This window comes from Pygocentrus nattereri, chromosome 14, assembly GCF_015220715.1.
Source record: "Pygocentrus nattereri isolate fPygNat1 chromosome 14, fPygNat1.pri, whole genome shotgun sequence".
NCBI lineage: Eukaryota > Metazoa > Chordata > Actinopteri > Characiformes > Serrasalmidae > Pygocentrus > Pygocentrus nattereri.
This window is the reverse complement of record NC_051224.1, coordinates 24,549,666-24,570,419: the sequence shown is the minus strand read 5'-3', so window position 1 is coordinate 24,570,419 and position 20,754 is coordinate 24,549,666. Positions and strand designations below refer to the sequence as shown.

General features: G+C 39.7%; 1 protein-coding gene across 1 annotated transcript in view; it reads left to right on the top strand.

Moving 5' to 3' along the window:
* Nucleotides 1-20,754, top strand: part of abcc1 (ATP-binding cassette, sub-family C (CFTR/MRP), member 1) — a 69,893-nt gene extending 49,139 nt beyond the window's left edge. Inside the window, exons 21-31 of the mRNA XM_017715473.2 lie at nt 1,325-1,463; nt 2,042-2,249; nt 3,782-4,092; nt 5,823-6,022; nt 6,788-6,914; nt 7,590-7,691; nt 12,474-12,620; nt 14,365-14,523; nt 15,317-15,483; nt 17,092-17,286; nt 18,286-20,754. Of these exons, the coding sequence (XP_017570962.1) occupies nt 1,325-1,463; nt 2,042-2,249; nt 3,782-4,092; nt 5,823-6,022; nt 6,788-6,914; nt 7,590-7,691; nt 12,474-12,620; nt 14,365-14,523; nt 15,317-15,483; nt 17,092-17,286; nt 18,286-18,394 (1,864 nt within the window). The 3' untranslated portion in view covers nt 18,395-20,754. The remainder of the gene's footprint in view (nt 1-1,324; nt 1,464-2,041; nt 2,250-3,781; nt 4,093-5,822; nt 6,023-6,787; nt 6,915-7,589; nt 7,692-12,473; nt 12,621-14,364; nt 14,524-15,316; nt 15,484-17,091; nt 17,287-18,285) is intronic.

The following is a 20,754-nucleotide window of genomic DNA, read 5'->3' as shown; positions in this document are numbered from 1 at the left end:
CAATTTTGTCAGAAGCTCTGCTCTGATTGGACAGAATTTGGTCACTAATTTGTCAGTAATTCCTCTCCTACTGGTCAGGAGCTTGTCCCTAAAATTGGTCAGAAACTTGGTCCTGATTGGTCTGTAACTCCTTCCCTATTGATCAGGAACTTGTCCCTAATTGGTCAGATGTTTGGCTCTGATTGGTCAGAATCTCCACTCTGATTGAGTAGAATCTCAGTCCTGTTACACCCTCTCAGAAGGCCCATTATGATAATAACCCCCCAGTGTGTTGGAGGAACTGTGGAAATCTAAACGCAACTCATTACCATATATTTTGGGACTGCCCCGGTATTAAAGTCTACTGGAAGAGGATACATAAAGCCCTGCAAGAGATTTTTGAATGTGAAATTACCCTAGAAAGTAAAACTTTATATTTTGGGCTTATACCCCAAAAGTGGGAGAAAAGAGATAAACATCTAATGAACATTTTGTTGGTGGCTGTCACAGGAGTGTCCAACTTTAAAGGTGTGGATGGATATTATAAAGGACATATAAGACATGGAGAAAATAACCGCGTTAATTTTACAATGAGACAGTTCCTCTCAGATTGGGAAAAATGGGTTAAATATGTCACACCCCTTGGGCCTGATTTCATATTCATAAACTAATTATATTTCTGAACAGACAAGATCACCCCCTGTATGTATATAGTTCTGACACTGTGGATTTTTTTTTTCTTTTTGTTGTTGTTTGGGGGTTGGAGAGGACAAAAAAAAAGGCTTTATGTATGGGGACTTACAGAAATTTATGACAACTGTGTTGTTTTTGACGTGTGTGTCTGTGCACATATACGCAAAAAGATTGAAATATGTCCCACAATGACATGTATGCTTGTGTATGACAATAAAAATATTTAAAAAAAAAAAAAAAAAAAGAATCTCAGTCCTGATTGGGCAGAATGTTGGCCCTGATTGGTCTGAAGCTCCGCCCTGATTGGGCAAAAGCTCAGCCAGTTTGAATAGAATCTGGTACCTGGTTGGTCAAGAGTTCCTCCCATATTGGTCAGGAACTTGTCCCTAATTGGTCAGAAGCTTGGCCCTGATTTCTCTGAGGCTCGGCCCTAATTGGGCAGAATGTCCCTAAATAGGGAAAAGGTCAGAATCACGAGCCTGGTTTCATTGTATTACTTGCCATGGTGATGCAGCTCGGGTAGAAGTGATCCATTGGTGTGAGAGAGATCAAACTAAGCTTAAAGTTAACAAGATAAGCCAGGAATGCTGCATTGTGAGACTGTTGCCTACTATTTCCAATCAGTGCCAATAATAACATGTTTGTGTTGTAGACAGAGCCAGAACTCCTTAAACACATCTGGAACAGCGAAGCCCCCACAGAAAGCTGAGAGTAACGACATCACAGCCAAGAAGACCAAATCTGCAGATGCTGCCAAACTGACTGAGGCAGACAAAGCCAACACAGGCAGGGTAAGAGTTCACCAGTACCCACAATACAGCACAGCACTCTCACATCAAAACCATTAAATGTGTTTACTAGATTTTTACAAATATGCTGTGAATTGCCCGAACAACTTATTTAGAACAGCTGATAGTCTTGTGGTCAGAAACTGAATTAGAGGTTGCAGACCTGATTAAAAGGTTGTGTGAGGACAGTGGATAGTGGAGTTGGAAGGAAATCTGAGGTGCAGCGTCATGTATATGCAGTATCTTGAAATACACATCAATGTTTAATTTTCAGCCAATCTATTTGAACAAAATATAAAACAAAAAGAAACTACTTCATGGTATATTGTGTGTTGTGCACCAATTATGGTGTTTTATTTCATTTACTTAAGTAAAATCTTGTTATATTAACATACATTAAAGTTCTAAATGTTAGTTTCAGAGAACCTGTACTTGTAATAACTGTAAAATGAAATGTGCATATAACCAAGATACTGTAATCTGTAAAGATTATGAAAAAGTTAAATTATGAGTTTAGCGTGAAGTCAGAGAATGTTTTTTAGCATGTCTGTTTAGAAAAAGGGTTTGTTTGTGTGTCTTAGGTCAAATTTTCCGTGTTCTGGGAGTACATGAAGGCCATCGGCTTGTTTCTGTCCTTCATCAGCATCATCCTCTTCTTCTCTCACCATTTGGCGTCACTGGGTTCAAATTACTGGCTTAGCTTGTGGACGGACGACCCGGTCATTAATGGCACTCAGCCTTCCAGACAGATGCGACTCGGAGTTTACGGAGCTTTGGGCCTCTCACAAGGTCACAATAAATATCTTTTAATAGACATTTTATGCCTTAAACCTAAAACACAGATCAGGAGACAAATTAGATCAGGAGACCTAAACAATAATAGAGCCATTTTGTCCTTTTGGCAAAAATCAAACCACTTTAGGAGCCACAACAATTTATATCCATTCTACCAGCTGGGCTGTAAACATGTCTCAGTATATGCTGATGTACTAGTATAGGCTAAAAAGTATAAATTAATATTATCAATCACTGCTGTGATTAATCTGACTTGGTAAGTTTCTCTAGCTAGAACAGAGCATTTCACACCAAACCACTCTGATCGACTCTGTTTACATCGTAACCGTTTAATTATGCAGAATTTCTTAAAAATTGGTGGAATTCTCCTTTAGGTGCTGGTAAACGGAAAGGAGATGTAACACAGTGGTAAACATGCTCCTGTCCCAGTTGTTTTGGAAAATGTTGGCATCAAATTTAGCATATATACTGATCAGGCATAACATTATGACCACCTCCTTGTTTCTACACTCATTGTCCATTTTATCAGCTCCACTTACTGTCTAGCTGCACTTTGTAGTTCTACAGTTACAGACTGTAGTCCATCTGTTTCTCTGATACTTTATTAGCCCCCTTTTACCCTGTACTTCAGATGGTGTGTTAGTGTGTGTTGCACTGGTCTGAGTGGATCAGACATGACAGTGCTGCTGGAGTTTTTTAACATCTGTGTCACTGCTGGACTGAGAACAGTCCATCAACCAAAAATATCCAGCCAACAGTGTCCTGTGACCACTGATGAAAGACTAGAGGATGACCAATACACAAACTGTGCAGCAGATGAGCTGTCGTCTCTGACTTTATATCTACAAGATGGACTGGCAAGGTAGGAGTGTCTTATAGAGTGGACAGTGAGTGGACGCAGTGTTTAAAAACTCCAGCAGCACTGCTGTGTCTGATCCACTCACACCAGCACAACACACACTAACACACTGCCACCACATCAGTGTTACTGCAGTACTGAGAATGATCCACCACCCAAATAGTACCTGCTCTATGAGGGTCCATGAGGGTTCTGACTACTAAAGAACAGGGTAAAAGGGGGCTAACGAAGTATCAGAGAAACAGATGGACTACAGTCTGTATCTGTACAACTACAAAGTGCACCTATACAGTAAGTGGAGCTGATAAAATGGACAATGAGTGTAGAAACAAGGTGGTGGTCATGATGTTATGCCTGATCAGTGTGTTCAATAGAAACAATTAAGTTTATAAGACAAAGCATCAAATGTGTGTTTTTTTTTTTCCCTCAGGTCAATGCAGGCCAAACAATTTACTAATCACTGCTTTTTGTTTATGAGCAATTCACAAATTGCCTCAACTGTTTTTGGAATTGGGTTTGTATTAAAAAAGCATACAGGCCCTTTAATTACTGCTGCCTGCATTACTCTTTGCTTTTGTGCCTAATGTTTCTAGGATTCTACTTTATAGTAGCTTCTCTATTGATCATTTGTTCCTGTTGTTTACTCTGTTCTGTCTCTTTCTCTCAGGTATTGCTGTCTTCTGTTACTCCATCTCTGTCTCCATTGGTGGAATCCTGGCCTCGCGCTATCTGCACGAGACAATGCTCTATAACGTCCTCCGGTCACCCATGTCCTTCTTTGAGCGGACGCCTAGCGGTAACCTGGTCAACCGCTTCGCTAAAGAAATGGACACCATTGACTCAGTTATTCCGAACATCATTAAGATGTTCATGGGCTCCATGTTTAACGTCCTGGGCTCCTGTACGGTCATCCTCATCGCCACTCCGCTGGTGGCCATCATCATCCCTCCTCTGGGGCTGTTTTACTTCTTTGTGCAGGTCAGTCAGCATGAAGGACATGCTTGTAGCAACATGTGACTCTGGGACACTTAGTTATCAGGTGGAAGTTTCTCCATAGAAATTCAGTCTTGTCCAGCAACCAGTCTGGTTTTAGAGAAAAGCATAGTACAGTCTCTGCTGCTACGCTCATCTTAGATGATCTTTTCTGTGCCATCAGTAGAAAGAAACGTCATTTTCATTGATCTCTCCTAAGCCTTTGATACAGTTGATCACTCCCTATTTTTAAAATGTCTACAAAATATTGGTTTTGACGACACTGGTTTAGAAATGATCTGAGAGAGAAATGGCTTAGAAAATGGATGGATGGATGGGTGGTTTAGAAATGATCTGTCTACTATACAGCAGTGTGTGGCCCTGGGACAGAGTAAATCAGAACTACTACTGGTAGTCCCTCAGGGTTCGACCCTCAGACCAGTATTATATAGTATTTATATTAATGACATTACCACCTTAGTTGTTGATTTGCAAGGTACATTTGTATGCTGATGACACTGTTTTTTACTGCCTGACTGACTATATTGGCACAGCAGTTCTTTAATACTCTACAATCAGCTTTTTTACAATCATAAACGTCTTAAATTTTCCAGTGATTTTAGCACTTATAACATTACAGTCCTGAAGGAATCTGACATTGAAAGAGTGAAAACAAATAATTTGGCACATGGAAAGACGATAAATGCACTTTGAATCACAATAAGAACACCACATTAAATAATAATATTAAGTAATAAACTTGGCTTCAAGTATTGAAGCAATGTATGCTTCCCAAAGCACACAAGGAAGAAGACTGTTAAAGCAACACTGTTGTCTACCCTGGATGCATCTTTACAAATATCAATTGGTCGACTCCAGTGTTTGGCTGTATTTAAGTTTGTACTGTATCTGAGATGCTGTTCAGAAATGAGTTATATTAACTCAGTCCCAAGTACTTAAAAGAGAACTAAAGTATTAAAGAAAATAAAGTATGTGTAATTCAGCATGTGAGATGTAATTAGTGATTCAGAGTGGTTTGGTGTGAAATCGTTCAGATGTCTTTACAGTGGTGGTGATAAGAACCAGGGGTCACCATGACTACAACACAAATCTAGACATTTTATTTACTATCCAGAACCACCAGAGAACCTACACGAGTCTGAATTTATATAGAATGTTGATGATGGAAAATCTGAAATAATAAGTTTTGGGGACCACCCTGCATATTATGTATCCCTCCACCATGAATGGGTTTTAAGGCCAAAATTGTCATCAGGCAGTGAATTCATAACCATTTCATGTAGAAACTTTCTTTGAGGGAGGCTTTTAGAGGTGGATGGCTGGTTCCTATCACCACCACTGTGAACAATTTTGACTCTAAGTTTCTCTAGAACAGAGCGTTTCACACCAAACCGCTCTGAACAACTGTTTACATATTAAACTTTTAATTATGTAGAAATTTTGAACACCATCTAACAAAACTGAGAATTCATAGGCTTGTAATTTGTTAGTTTGTGACACAAACGTATTCTATGCATTTTATGCTGATTAAATTAATTGATAATAACAACTCAAGAAGTGCTTATTGATCTGAATTGCATTCTGACTTATCTTGTGCCAGTGTTATTGGTTTTACTTAAAATTGGTATCAATATTTGCGCAAAATACAAAATAATAAATACCCTGAATGAGTAAGACTTTCTCAGCTTGTTAACATCCTGTTGTGTGTGGTTTAGCGTTTCTACGTGGCATCGTCACGGCAGCTGAAGCGTCTGGAATCCGTGAGCCGCTCTCCGGTTTACACACACTTTAACGAGACACTGCTGGGTACCAGTGTGATCCGGGCATTCGGGGAGCAACGCCGCTTTATTGGAGAGAGTGACAGTAGAGTGGACCACAACCAGAAGGCCTATTACCCCGGCATTGTCGCCAACAGGTGTGCGGATACACTTGCACTACACTACAAATTAACACTGTTCAATCAAAGGTCAATCAAAATAGACAAAAATGTGTATTAATTGAAAAACAATACAACGTTGCTAAAGGGCCCGTATTGTGTAAGTGTCTGTACTTTAAGATGAAAATAAATAAATAAACAAATAAAAGTCTTTAATATATATATATATATATATATATATATATATATATATATATATATATATATATATATATATATATATATATATATATATATATATATATATATATATATATATTATAGTAATAGAACAGAGGAATGGGTTATTGCCTGTAACATCATGGCTGTGATGATCTATGGCAACCAATTTCACAATAACACACTCCCTGCCGGGTTCTCTTGTTTAATGAACATGCATTGAATTGTATCTATATATAATAACTTGCAAATTAGCCTTTAAATGTTTTTTTGTATATTTTGTAATGTACAATGCTCTAATAAACTGAAAATGGAAGCATCAGTATACAAATATTACAGATTTTTCAGCCTCTCCTTATTTTGGATTTTAATCAAATCAAGACACTGCTGTATCATGTCGTATCAGATAATACATTTTTGTGAATGTTACAGTCTAAATATATATACATTTTACAAAATATAAAAAAATAAAGGGTTTAAGACCCTTTTCTGCAGTTCTGAATGGTCACTAATAGAAGCAGAGCTGTGTGTATTATGATCACAAATAGAGGTCACTGTATTTTTATAATGTGTTTGTGTGTGCAGGTGGTTGGCGGTGCGGTTGGAGTTTGTGGGAAACTGTATCGTGACATTCGCTGCACTGTTTGCTGTGATGGCCAGAGACAGTCTGAGTCCAGGCATTATGGGACTGTCCATCTCCTATGCCCTGCAGGTCCTACACCTACCATATACAGCACACATACATCACTCATACTGTAACCAGAGAAGAAGAGAAAACAAAGGATGTTTTTGTTTCTGATCACACAAATCCAACAGTAACTTTATCAAATTTAAATGATTAAGATTAGATTAAGTGATCCTTATTAGTCCCACAACGGGGAAATTTCACCTTCACATTTAATCCATCCGAGCAGTGAAACACCACACGCACATTAGTGAACGCTCACTAGAGGCCAGTGAGCACACTTGCCCAGAGTGGTGGGCAGCCCTATCAGCAGCGCCTGGGGAGCAGTTGGAGGTAAGGTGTCTTGCTCAAGGTCGCCTCAGTCATGTACTGTCGGCTCAGGGGATTGAGCCAGTGACCTTCCGGTCACGGAGCCTGTTCCCTAACTTCCAGCCCATGACTGCCCCCACAATAATATGTAAAATATCTGCTCTTATGCTTACAAATGTGGTATCGATTGACAGATCCTGCATTTTAAACTGTTTCAGTGATCAGAAATAATTCATGTAGAATTACAGCATTATTTTTACTACTCAATTACTGTGAGTTCTAAATCAGACCAAAGCTAACATGAAAGATAACAACATAAACCAGAGCTTTCTGGTTCCTAGTATTACTGGGCTTCTAATGTGCTCTGACTCTTGTCTGTGTCTCTTCTCACAGGTGACCGCGTCTCTGAACTGGCTGGTGAGGATGTCCTCTGAGCTGGAAACCAACATCGTGGCGGTGGAGAAGGTGAAGGAGTATGGAGACACTGAGAAAGAGGTGAGTAGAGCAGAGAGCTAAAAATAGAAATCGAGTTTTTAAGCACCCCTAAAATCAACATTTAAAAGACAAAAAATGAATAGGTTGATTATTATTTTTATGCCAAAAAACTTGTTAACACTCATTAAGAATGAGCATTTCTAAACCCTACCACTCGCCCTCTACCCCACACGCTGTCTCTGCATGTGCTCTGCATCTCTACACAAATGTCTCATGCATTTTTGGAGATAAAATCATGTTTGGATTTCACTTGACCACATGACAAGCCAGGTGTGAACGCCTTTACGATGCACTGACTGTTTTCGGAGGTGATCAGACAGGCATTTTGACTTTACACAAATGTAAACAGTATGGGTTTTCGTTATATACAGTTATGTGAGACGTGTGTGTGTCTGCCGTGTGCTGAGTAGCTGCTGAGAGATTACATTTTTAAATGATAAAAATATAGGTGGTGCTTGCAGCTGGAGTTCCCAAACGAAGAGCCTTCTCTGCTCCAGGCTGATGAAAACATCCAAGCCAAATTTTATCCTCTTGTGGAATAAGAAGGAAAAGAGAAAACACAAGTGAAATGGAAACAGATGTGTTGACTTGCTTTTTACACAGGAAAGGCTCCATCTGGTCACACTGGGGATGCATTTTAGTGAAAAGAGTAAAAATAATCCGCCCAAAGTTTATCCAGATGCAGAGTACATCAATGCGAGGTGTAAACAGGCTCTACATTTCACAGATGAGGAGTGGAAACGACGCTTTCACTCTAACTGTAATAATCAGAAAGGTTCTATCTTTCTGTCACTTCCAGTCAGGTCCAGCCACTGAACTTCACTCACTCAGATTTGAGTCTTTATCCTCTAAACTTGTCAGCGAGATGGATTTACTGGTGGTTTAGCCTTCTTGCTAAGCTAACGTTAGCCTTTACTGCACAGCAGGTAAAAGGGAGCCAAATCTCATCTTTTTCTTCGTTTCTGACTCAGATGTGTGTCAGTGTGAACAGATAAACACACTGAATCTGACATTTTCAATTCCGTTTTGAGACGCTTTCTTATGTGGAACTGAAATCCGATCCGTATCCGATCTGCGGCAATGCGACTCGGTCTGAACAGCCAGATCGGAATTCATGCGACTTTTACGTCAGTCCAGCTCCACACTCGTCATCATTTCATGCTGTTGACACTCAAACATTTAGAGTGATGTTTCTGTACCAAAAAAATGAGAAGGATCTTATGTTCAAAGAGGTTTTGAACGAAACGGGCGAATGCGGCCATAGGAGAATGAGGCTGCAGCATCAAAAAAAAAAAAAGAAAAGTTTAAAGAATCCGAGGACACAAACCAAAGAAGTGACCGCACCCTTTTTATGGCGAGACCGAACACATTCTGGTTGAGCCCAGCTGTCAGTCAGTGAAGCTTCGTGATGACTTTTGTGATGCTGGTGAAGATAAAGCTGAACCTCTGGGAGCAACTGGCCATCATGATTGCTTACCTCTGGATGAGCCTCTTGAAGCTCTGTTCTTTTGCACATGTAGGTCAGTTCAGGAGCTGAAGCTTTGAACAGCTTTAGCTGTTCAGACTAAAGTCGCATGCAGATCACATTTAAAAGATAATATGAAGAGCCAAAAAAAATGTAAATAAAATCAGATTTGGGCCACTTTTATCTGCTGTGTGAACAAAGCCGAAGTTATAAATTTAAAGTAATTTAACCTCCACACACAAAAAAACTCTGCTCTGGTACTAGAATGGCTATACATCATATTTGACAGTTTATTAGATTGAGAAGTATCAGTTTGGCAGTGTTGTAATTTTAATCTCAAACAAGTTAATTCATGCTCTGTAGCTGTTAGCAAGTTTTCTGTCGCCACATTGTAATCCTCTCATTAGCATATTGCTGTTGTCAGAACAGAAACTCTCTTTACATTGTGTGTAAAATTCATGATTAATGGACCAAAAAAAATAGCCCAAAAAATCTGGTTCCATGGCCTTTTTTTTATTTGTGATGACAGCAATATTTTAATATACTGGACCGTGATGGGTTCAAGCTCATGTAATACATGCTATATAAGAGGATAAGCAGTTGCATGGCGCCCCATGAGTGGCTGTTTTCAGATTGTATATTACAATTTTGAATATTGAATATTACAGTTACAAATGAAAAATATGAACGCTGCGCTTTAGTAACACCTTTGATGCAAATATCAGACTATATAGTCATAATAAGCCATTCAAGATGAGTTACTCTTCTTCTTTTGCCACCTCTTTTGTATTGAATTTTATTTATATGGATGTGAATTAAAACAAAACAAAATAAAAATAGTAAGTTAGGGGGGGAAAAAACACATTTTTGGGCACATTAAGTATTTAAACACAGATTATGACTGAGGTGTTGATGGTGGTGAAGTTGCATCCTAAAACTTCACCCATCTATTTCCTAGTGGCTGTGCTCTCAGACAGTGTGAGAGGTTTGTAGTGTCAGAAGAAAAATGGTGAACGGGGGTTATGTACTTTGTTGTGTATATGCTGTGTGCCCTCTTGTGGCCTTAAATGACTTAGAAATGTGGCATTTTCTGCAAAAACAGTTTACCTTTTTTTGCATCTTGACACATAAGTTTAAATGGGATTTTAAAAATATTTTATTTAAATTTTTGAGAGCGCAGAGTGTGTTCACTGCGAGTGCTGTTCATGATTAGGGACAGTTTGTTCCGAATTACAGAAGGAGGATTATGTGTGCTGAGGGCATGACTCAAGTGTTTAATGAGAGCTTGTTTCCTCTTGTGTAGTTACTAAGTCTGACTGATGTTTATAACCATTGCGGATTGAGTGAATTGTACTGTTTAATTTTTCTCAGATTAGTGTTAAGATGTGATTCTGAGCAAATGCTTGATCTGTGTAATTGAGTGATGAAGAAAGTCATTGTGCTGTAGTTTTATTCACTGTCACAGGTTGAAGTGTAATGTGTTAGTAGACCAGTGAGGACATCTAGTCATTTTTTTAGGCAGAGACGTGCCTAAATAAGGAACTCTGGGTCTGAGCCTCATATGTCAAACACAGGGCCCACAGGCCAAATCGGGCGCGTCTCACAATCCTGTATGACCCGTGAAATTATTTTAATTTTTATTAATATAAGCCCATTTCACAATTGAACTGCACTGCAGTTCCCAGCATGCACTGCACCCCAACAGCGATCTAGGGGACCACACCACAAAAACACACGAAAAAAAAAAAAAGATTCCAAATGTCCAGTTCAAGCAAATGGACGGTTAAAAATAAGTAAATAAAAAATCCATTCTGTGCATTGGGGACATTTAAAGAGGTTTCTCTGCAGCTAATGTAGCCTGTTGTTTTATATAAAACAAGTTGTTTATATTTAAAATGATTTTTGAATCATTGTTATTCAGCACCTGTTTTTTGCTGTTGTAGTTTTGACATATTTTGAGTGTACAGTGACCAGTTGGGATCATAGCAAAACATTAAGTAAAACTAAAAACTCAGCTGGCCCATGGAGATTTTTAATATGGCTCTTGTAGTAGTTGAGTGACACCCCTGATCTAAGCAGTTTCTAGCGGTGGGGTAAAATAAACAGCACTGTAAAAAAATATCACCCTGTGCTAATCAAAAATGTTTTAAAGCTGATGCATTTTGGGATACTTTCCCTCCTAATCTCATTGGATCCTCTAATTACAGATCATTATTGGAGAAGTCCACCATTTTTTAAAGAGTTCTGTGGACCTGAGTGTGTGAGATGTAAACAGAGAGATTCAGAGCGGTTTGGTGTGAAATGGTTCAGATGTCTTTACAGCGGTGATGATGGGAACCAGGGGTCGCCATGACTACAACACAGATATAGACATTTTATTTACTATCCGGAACCACCAGAGAACCTACACAAGTCTTCTGAGTTTATATGGAATGTTGATGAAGGAAAAAATGAATTAATAAATTTTCTTTGGGGATTATTTTGCCTCACAGCACCCTGCATGTTATGTATCCCTCCACCATGAATGGATTTTAAGGTCAAAATCCTCTAAAAACTATCATAAAATAGTGTCTTAGATGTCAGGCAGTGAATTCATAACCATTTCATGTAGTAACTTTCTGTGAGGGAGCTTTTAGAGGCGGACGTCTGGTTCCTATCACCACCACTCTGAACAATTCTGGCTCTGTTTCTCTAGAACAGAGCGTTTCACACCAAACCACTCTGAATGACTCTGTTTACATCTTAACCATCTAATAATGATCTAATAATGATTTCTGAAATTGGTGGAATTTCTCCTTTCTGGAGGTGAAATATGACTGTTGCTACACTGCTGTGCACTAAACTGACATCATAGAACTGGCAACCTCAAGCAGGCTTTGTCCAGTGTGGTGGTTAAGAGGCTTTAGCAGGTTTAGTGGACAGTTTGAAGACCAGGTGTTACATAACAGGCAGCACAATGGACACAGGGCGTATTAGTGGACTTTTTTATATTAAACCTTTATAATAGAAGCCATTGAGCAGCTGTTACAGATACAGTACATAAAGATTAGGCTGAAAACCTTTAAAGTGTTCATGCAGAACAGCGGTTACCGGCCTTGGTAGTGGAGATCCACCTTCCACAGTTCAACCACTGTCTGCCACACCTGCTCATTGAATTCATCAGAAGTCCTTAATTGGCTGGATCAGATGCATTTGTGTTCGGTATGGTGGTGAGGTAGCATGTTGGATGCAGGAAGGTAGATCTCCAGGAGGAGAGCTGGTGACTTACTTTATCCTGTTAAGTTGGTGTCTGATCAGCAGGGCTGTATATTCCTCAGGCTGAATGGAAGCTGGAGCAGACCCCCGTTCCTGCCGGCTGGCCCACTGCTGGACACATCAAGATCCTTGACTTCGGCCTGCGCTACCGAGAGGACCTGGAGCTCGCCATCTATGACATCAACGTCAGCATCAAGGGAGGAGAGAAGGTGGGAGGAGTCACTGGAGTTTGGGCCTGACTGACTTATCATGGAGAAAAATTCAGGCCGAATTCAGATCCAGTCACTACAGTGGGGGAAAAAAATGCAGTGCACACATGATCTAACTTTTCCACAGTGACGTGTAGAATATGAGCTCAAATGAAAACCAAAAGATTTATTACATTTTTAACTCACTTGGCCGCTGAAAAACTAAATCATGAAGATTTCAGTTAAAAAATGTGAGTGTCTAATATGAGTCCGACTGAGACAAGCCATGTGACGATGCATTTCTTCAACATTTTGCTGTTTAAACACAATCTAGTATGATTTCAACAGAATCAGGCTTTATATTCGCCACATACCAGACATATAAGACATTTGTTGTGCAGGTTTTTAAAATTAAATCCAATAAATAAAAAAGATATACCATATATAGACAAAGTAGACAGCACAAAAACAATATGCAAATAATATGAAGTGTGCAATGGGAAGTACAGATACAATAAAGTACTGAAGTACATATATACAGTATGTACTGCTAAAAGAATTGAGCAGCAGAGACAGACAAATAGGTGGACAGATGAATAGACGGGTAGATAGACAGATGGATGTCGATATGCATTGATGGATAGAGAGGTAGATAGACGGATAGACAGGTAGACAAATAGAAAGATAAGCGGACGGTTAGTCAGATATAAATAAACAGACGGATGGATAGACAGATATATATCAATAGACAGCCGGATGGATAGGTGGATATACATCATAGACAGATGGATAGACAGACAGACAGATTGGTCACTTTATTAATCCAACAAAAAAAGTTGAACGTTTTGTATTACAGCAGCAAGTACAGTAAAGAGCTAAACAGTAGCAAAATATTACCATATATCGTAATACAAGGGCATAGATATATAAAGAAAAAGAATAATAAAACAACCATAAGTAGAATGTCCAGTAAATAAATAAGTTGCTTAAATATTATGCAGGTGATTTTGCAGTGGTGTGTTGTCACACCCAGTGAATCGTTTCAAAACGCCCAAGCAGAAGCACAGAATGACTGTGCACTGTAAACAATAGTGCAATAACCTATATTAACGGTTGTGCAGTATGCATAAACAAAGTGGCAGTGCATAGTAATAGGAGTAGTGAGATATAATTTCTAGTTGGTGCTCAGTGAGCCTGTCCTGTCAGTGGTATACAATAATGTACTGGCACAATGAGGAGGTACTATACAGTGTGATCGCTGTTGGTACAAACCATCTCCTGTACCACATCTAAACAAATATGATGTATATTGCAACAAGTTGAAGTGCGTATGTGCACTGACACTGACTACAGTAGAGGAAAGTGGGAGAGCCTCTTATTCAGGGTATGGCATGGTATATACATTATGTAGAGTTTTTATATATAAAGAAAATACACAGCATATGTATATTAAATCCTATAGTCTCTGTACATCACAGTATACAGTGTGAAAATACTGTGCAATAGCAGCTCAATGGAGACTTAGGGTCCTTTAAAATGTAAACATAGTGTATATAGTCAATATAAAAATATGCAAACCTGTCAATGAGGTATATGCCTTTAAAAGCCTTTCAAGTCCCAGATGGTGGACAGCAGTTCAGCTGTGCCTTGTTTGAGTTTCTCGGTGGATTGTTTAAAGCTCTGATGCAGATCAGGCATATTTATGGTTCCAGACATTTTTCAAATTTGGTACCAAATTGGTCTTTTAAAAATGTGTTTGTTTAAGGTGGGTATTGTGGGTAGAACCGGAGCGGGAAAGTCATCTCTGACGCTCGGCCTGTTCCGTATCATCGAGGCATCGCAGGGGGAGATCCACATTGACGGGGTGAACATTGCTGATATGGGCCTGCATGAACTCCGCTCACGCATCACCATCATTCCACAGGTACCAAACACCTGCTTCACTCACACATCACTCACACCTGCACTGTTACCTCTTCATATTCATATTCAAGACTATTCTCTGTTAGTTTTGACTTAACTGCTGAGACAAAATCAGTTCTGTGTTGTTTTGTTTTTTATGATTGGACAGTATGAAAACACATTTTAATATATATCCTTGAAATTCAGGCTTATTAATCTGTTATCTGTCTGAAGGGCTAATGTTCAGTAATTGCTATGAATTATTCAGCATCTGCTTTGAATTAATCAGAATCTACCAAGAATTAATCAGCAACTACTATCAATTAATTAGCATCTACTATGAATAGTTTGTCTACTAGGAATTGTTAAACTTAAATTTAAGTTAAACTAGTTCTAACTAAGTAGTTTAGTAGTAAAACTAGTTCAATTGTTTGGTACTACATGAAGTATTTTTCAAGTGGATCTGATGAGCCACTTTTTACGGTGTAATATAATATTTATTATTCAGTATCTACTATAAATTGTTCAGTATCTACTATAAATTGTTCAGTATCTACTATAAATTGTTCAGTATCTACTATGAATTATTCAGTAACTACTATGAATCTAATGTCTAAATTCTGTAATTATAAGAGTGAGAAATTATGTGAGCCCACACTTAAACCCTTAAGGTCAGTTTGCCCAACTCAGATTAGGCTTAATCCTAGACTAAATAAAATTTCCAGTGGAGATGCACTATAAGCACACCAATCTGGTGAAAACACAAGAAAATATCTGCTGCTTTTGAAACCGCTGTGTTTGTCCCTCTGCTGTAGGACCCAGTGCTGTTCTCTGGTTCTCTGCGGATGAACCTGGATCCCTTCGATGGTTACTCTGATGAGGACGTATGGAGAGCTCTGGAACACGCACATCTCAAAAACTTTGTTTCCGGCCTGCCGGACAAGCTAAACCATGAGTGTTCTGAGGGAGGAGAGAACCTCAGGTAACCGACAAGTATTTTCTCCTAGGGCTGCTCAATAGCCCAACCACCGTATGTCAATGTTGTTCACTGTTGAGAAATATTGGTAATTAGGTAATAATGATTTAATAATTACTCGCTGTTCTTTGCTTCTTTCTCTTATTATCAATGTGTGGATTTGCTCTTCTCTTCCTGTAGTTTTAAAACAGAATCCATGAAACTTTGCACCAAAATAGAGTTAAAAACCACTTCAACTATGGTATCTTATGAGGTAGCTAATATACTGAAATTGTTTCCGGGACAAACCATAGTGTCGGCCGAGCCACAACTTAGCAGCTACCTGTTAACCACTGAGCCACACCGTAACAACAACCTGGAATACCATAACATGCAGCACCACCATAGTTAATACGATTATTGTTTCAAACTGGAGCTGATTTGACTTTTTTTTTTTTTTTTTTTTTAAATTTAAACAGAAATTTCAGGCTCTCACACATGCCTGCCTCTCTCTCTGTCTGCCTCTCTGTCTGCCTCTCTGTCTGCCTCTCTGTCTGCCTCTCTGTCTGCCTCTCTCTCTCTGTCTGTCTCTCTGTCTGTCTCTCTGTCTGCCTCTCTGTCTGTCTCTCTCTGTCTGCCTCTCTGTCTGCCTCTCTGTCTGCCTCTCTGTCTGCGTCTCTGTCTGCGTCTCTCTGTCTGCGTCTCTCTGTCTGCGTCTCTCTGTCTGTCTCTCTCTGTCTGTCTCTCTCTCTCTGTCTGTCTCTCTCTGTCTGCGTCTCTCTGTCTGTCTCTCTCTGTCTGTCTCTCTCTCTGTCTCTCTGTCTGTCTCTCTAGCTATTGCGTTACGTGCATGCACTTGCTTACTTGCTCTCACTCGCCCCTAGCATGTCGCTATCTGCATAAGCTAAGTCTTAAATCTTCCAATAATATAAACACGGCATCAAAGCGAGAAAAAGGCTGATTTAAGACACTCATCTTGACCACCTTACATCAAACAGTCGAGATGACGCGAGTGCAACGGAACTCTAGCAAGACTTTTATTTCGACATTGGAAATTTGTGTGAAACAGTGAAATTTTGAATGGCCGTTTCCTGTGTTTCCTTAGTGTGAACAGTATTTTTAATCCTGAGACTTATTGTGGTGTAATGTACAGTGATTGTGAACTGGTATAGTGACCTTCTAACAAAGACATTAATCTTTTTTTTTTTTTATATGTATATATAATTTTTTTTTTCCCCACATTTTTACTAGAACATACTCACCGCATACATTTCATGCCACCCTAAAACATTTTGTACAGTACTGTACATGAAAATATAAAGACAACTAACTTTCCTGGCTGTGCTCACTGTTTCTGTAGTGAATAGCTAGAAGTGAATAGCTAGACTTCTCCCTCGCTGTCTAGAGGGTTAAAACACTTAGAGCCACCTAGTGTACTGAAGTGGCAGTTGTCTTCAGTTCAGGCTTTTGCAGATAATTGCAGATTGCTGAAATCACATCCTCAAAAATACTTCAAAAGCATAATATTTAGTTTTAGAAAATGATTATTATGTCATCTTATTGCCCAGGTTCATTTCTCTCTGTTTTCTCTTATTTGAATAATTTTTTGTCTTGCTTGTCCATCCTTGTGGTCAGTCTGGGGCAGAGGCAACTGGTGTGTTTGGCTCGAGCTTTACTTCGCAAGACAAAGATTCTGGTTCTGGATGAAGCGACGGCAGCTGTGGACCTGGAGACGGACAACCTGATCCAGTCCACCATCCGCACGCAGTTCGAGGACTGCACGGTTCTGACCATCGCCCACCGCCTCAACACCATCATGGACTACACCAGGTAACACAGACCAGCATCGCTGTAATGTCCAGCAAACTGCGCTGATTTCATTAGAATTAATTCTGTATTTCATGACTGTGTAAATAGTTCATTAAATTTGTGAATTTATGTTTACAGTGTGGTTTTTAACATTTTTCTGCCAATGTATTTGAATCGAATCAGATTGTGACATGCTCCCATAATGCCAATCCCAGTATGGCAGCGTGCCCAGACGCAGCAGCCCAGGGGCCTTAAACTTTTCTTTATGTTGATGGCCTTATTTATCTTCCCTTTTATTTATGTCCTTGATGTCAGTTCTGGAGCTGCTACATTGTTTTTCATTATTTTTAAACAGTATCAATAAAGACAGACTGTCTGTCTGTTTATCTGTCTATCTATCTATCTGCCTGTCTGTCTGTCTATCTAGATATCTGTCTGTCTGTCTCGGTTGTCCGTCCGTCCGTCTGTCCGTCCAGTGTAAAGAATCACTATGCAGTTAGGTTGTAGTTTAGTACTCCAGCAGTACTGCTGTGTCTGATCCACTCACACCAGCACAACACACACCAGCACACCACCACCACATCAGTGTTACTGCAGTGTTGAGAATGAGCCACCACCCAAATCGTACCTGCTCTGTGAGGGTCTATGGGGGTCCTGACCACTGAAGAACAGGGCAAAAGGGGGCTAACAAAGTATCAGAGAAACAGATGGACTACAGTCTGTAACTGTAGAACTACAAAGTGCAGCTATACAGTAAGTGGAGCTGATTAAACAGACAATGAGCGTAGAAACTAAGAGGTGGACTTACTGAAGTGGCCAGTCGGTGTATAAATATCTGCTGCCATTGTATATTTGGTAAATATCATAATATTTATGTGCATAACTGAGAAATTAAGCTAAAAGAAATGCCACACAGATTGTGTAAATATTTATGTTAATCTAAATTGTTCAGTGCGTCAGAAATCCAGAACGTGATTAAAACAAACTAACCAAAATGTCTCCATCTTTGTGCCCCTGCAGGGTTCTGGTTCTAGATAAAGGTCAGATGGCAGAGTTTGATTCTCCCTCCAATCTCATCGCCAAGAAAGGAATCTTCTACAAGATGGCCAAAGACTCCGGTTTGGTCTGATCAGAAACGAGTGGATGCTGAAGAGCCTCATTCTCCACACATGCTGTGGGTGGAGCCTGCCAACCTCTGACAGCCCAGGCCCCTTTTCTATACCTTCATTCTCCCCATGACTCCTCCCTCTCCTGCTGCTGCTGCTGGGGTAGCTGTTACTGTAGCGTCTCACTAAGCGAGAGCAACTCTGAGCCTCTGCTGCTTCTGCCCTGCGCTTAATGCCAGCATAATGCCAATTTAGGGAAATTCTATGGGCAAGAAAAAGAGTTTGATTTCTTAATAGACACTTTTTTTTTTTTTTTTTTTTTCCTTTGGAAGATGCCTCACTGCAAGTGAACCACGAGTCAGACTCGACTGTCCTGCTGTGCTGTTAAACAGGAGATAAAAGCGATTAGAACCGTGTGGTTTGACCAACATGTTGGAGTTAGAAATGCATATTAATTTCTCTCATGGTGCAATGTTAATGATGTCGGTGCCGCGAGCTCTTGCCCGCTGACCGCTAAACACAGCCGGCAGGGCCTGGAGCTGAGCCAAAGATGATACTGACCCCGGGCAGTTCTCTGAAATGAAACAAAGAGTTTGAGTTCTCCAAAGAGTTGATCTGAGAGACCTCAGACCATCACCGCAGAGCTGCTGCTCTTCAGCCAAACGTCTGGACTTTCATTCACGCACAACTTTACATCTGCTGTGTTTACATATCTGATGGCTTAGATCTTAGGGCTCAGGGGGAGATGAGAGGTACTATAAAAATTCAGCTTAGGTTTATTATCATTACATTATGATTTATTATCAGTAGTAGTAGTGTATTTATTTACTGTACTGGTACATGGAGGGGAAATAATTCAACAGGCCAGATTTTATTATTACTGTTTTTTTAATCTGTATTATTATGATTCATTATTGTTAGTGTTGTTGTTGCTGTTAATAATAATAATAATAATAATAATAATGATTACTAATATTAAAACAATAGCAACAATACTATTAATAGTAATATTACTACAACGAATAATAACAATAATAATAATAAAAATAACAGTAGTAATAATAATACCTGGCTAACAGCAGCCACTGTTGTTATCCAGGTATTAATTTTATCCTTACTATATTATATTCTTTGCTTAAGAAGAACAATTTATTACTATGATTATTTACAATACTGCTGCTAATAATGCTTAACTTAAACAAGAAACACACTGGTTCTGATCATCGTAGACAGATTGACTGTCCAGCCAGATCAGGTTTGATTATTCTAGTCTTATTAGTCTGTGGTCGTGTTTGTGCAGCAGCACCGTCACTGCAGAGAATCTGAATCTGAAGTCTAAGTGACTTTTTTCACGCACATCTGTCTGTACAGCCTTATTTTACTGTGTTGTGAGCCAGTCTCTCGTTTTTGCCACATCTCCTCTCAGAGCTTTGAGATGATGGTCTCGGGTTCCTGCGGCTCTCAGAGAACTGAAACAGCTCAATCCACATTTACAGAACCCACCAGAACCGGAGGCTCCTTTCTCTCGTTATGAATGTAATACCTGACTAGTTCTCACTCCCTTTCCCCAAGTCTGACTCCCTTTCCCCAAGACTCACTCCCTTTCCCCAAGTCTCACTCCCTTTCCCCAAGTCTCACTCCCTTTCCCCAAGACTCACTCCCTTTCCCCAAGTCTCACTCCCTTTCCCCAAGTCTCACTCCCTTTCCCCAAGACTCACTCCCTTTCCCCAAGACTCACTCCCTTTCCCCAAGACTCACTCCCTTTCCCCAAGACTCACTCCCTTTCCCCAAGTCTCACTCCCTTTCCCCAAGTCTCCTTTATTTGTTAAATGTGAGCCGACTAAGTTGAGGCAGGTAAAGGCAGGTGACCTTTGACTTTTTTACATCATATCCAAATCCAAACGCAATGGTCAGTGCAGGTCATCCTTCTGTGTCTTGCCTACTTAAGTCTTGCCGTCCGTCTGTGTGTGCGTGTGTGTCTGGATGCCGAGTGTGTAGCTGTGTGTGTGTGTGTGTGTCTGGATGCCGAGTGTGTAGCTGTGTGTGTGTGTGTGGATGCCGAGTGTGTAGCTGTGTGTAGAGGTGTGTGTAGATGGTGAGTGTGTAGTGGTGTGTGTGTGTGGATGCCGAGTGTGTAGCGGTGTTCCACTCATCCGCACCTCTGCACTCTTTAAGTCACTCACACTTTCTGTTTGAGGTCAGTCAGCGTGACGCATCCTGTGTTTTGAGTTTATTATGGGACTTTAAATCATGTATTGTTGCATTTAAACACAGAATACCTGATTTGTTACATATTTATATGGTTTGTATGTAAGAATATAATTTGATATTTGTTATATACATGCACTAGTTTAAGTGTGCTTACGTTCTTGAATCGAAGTGT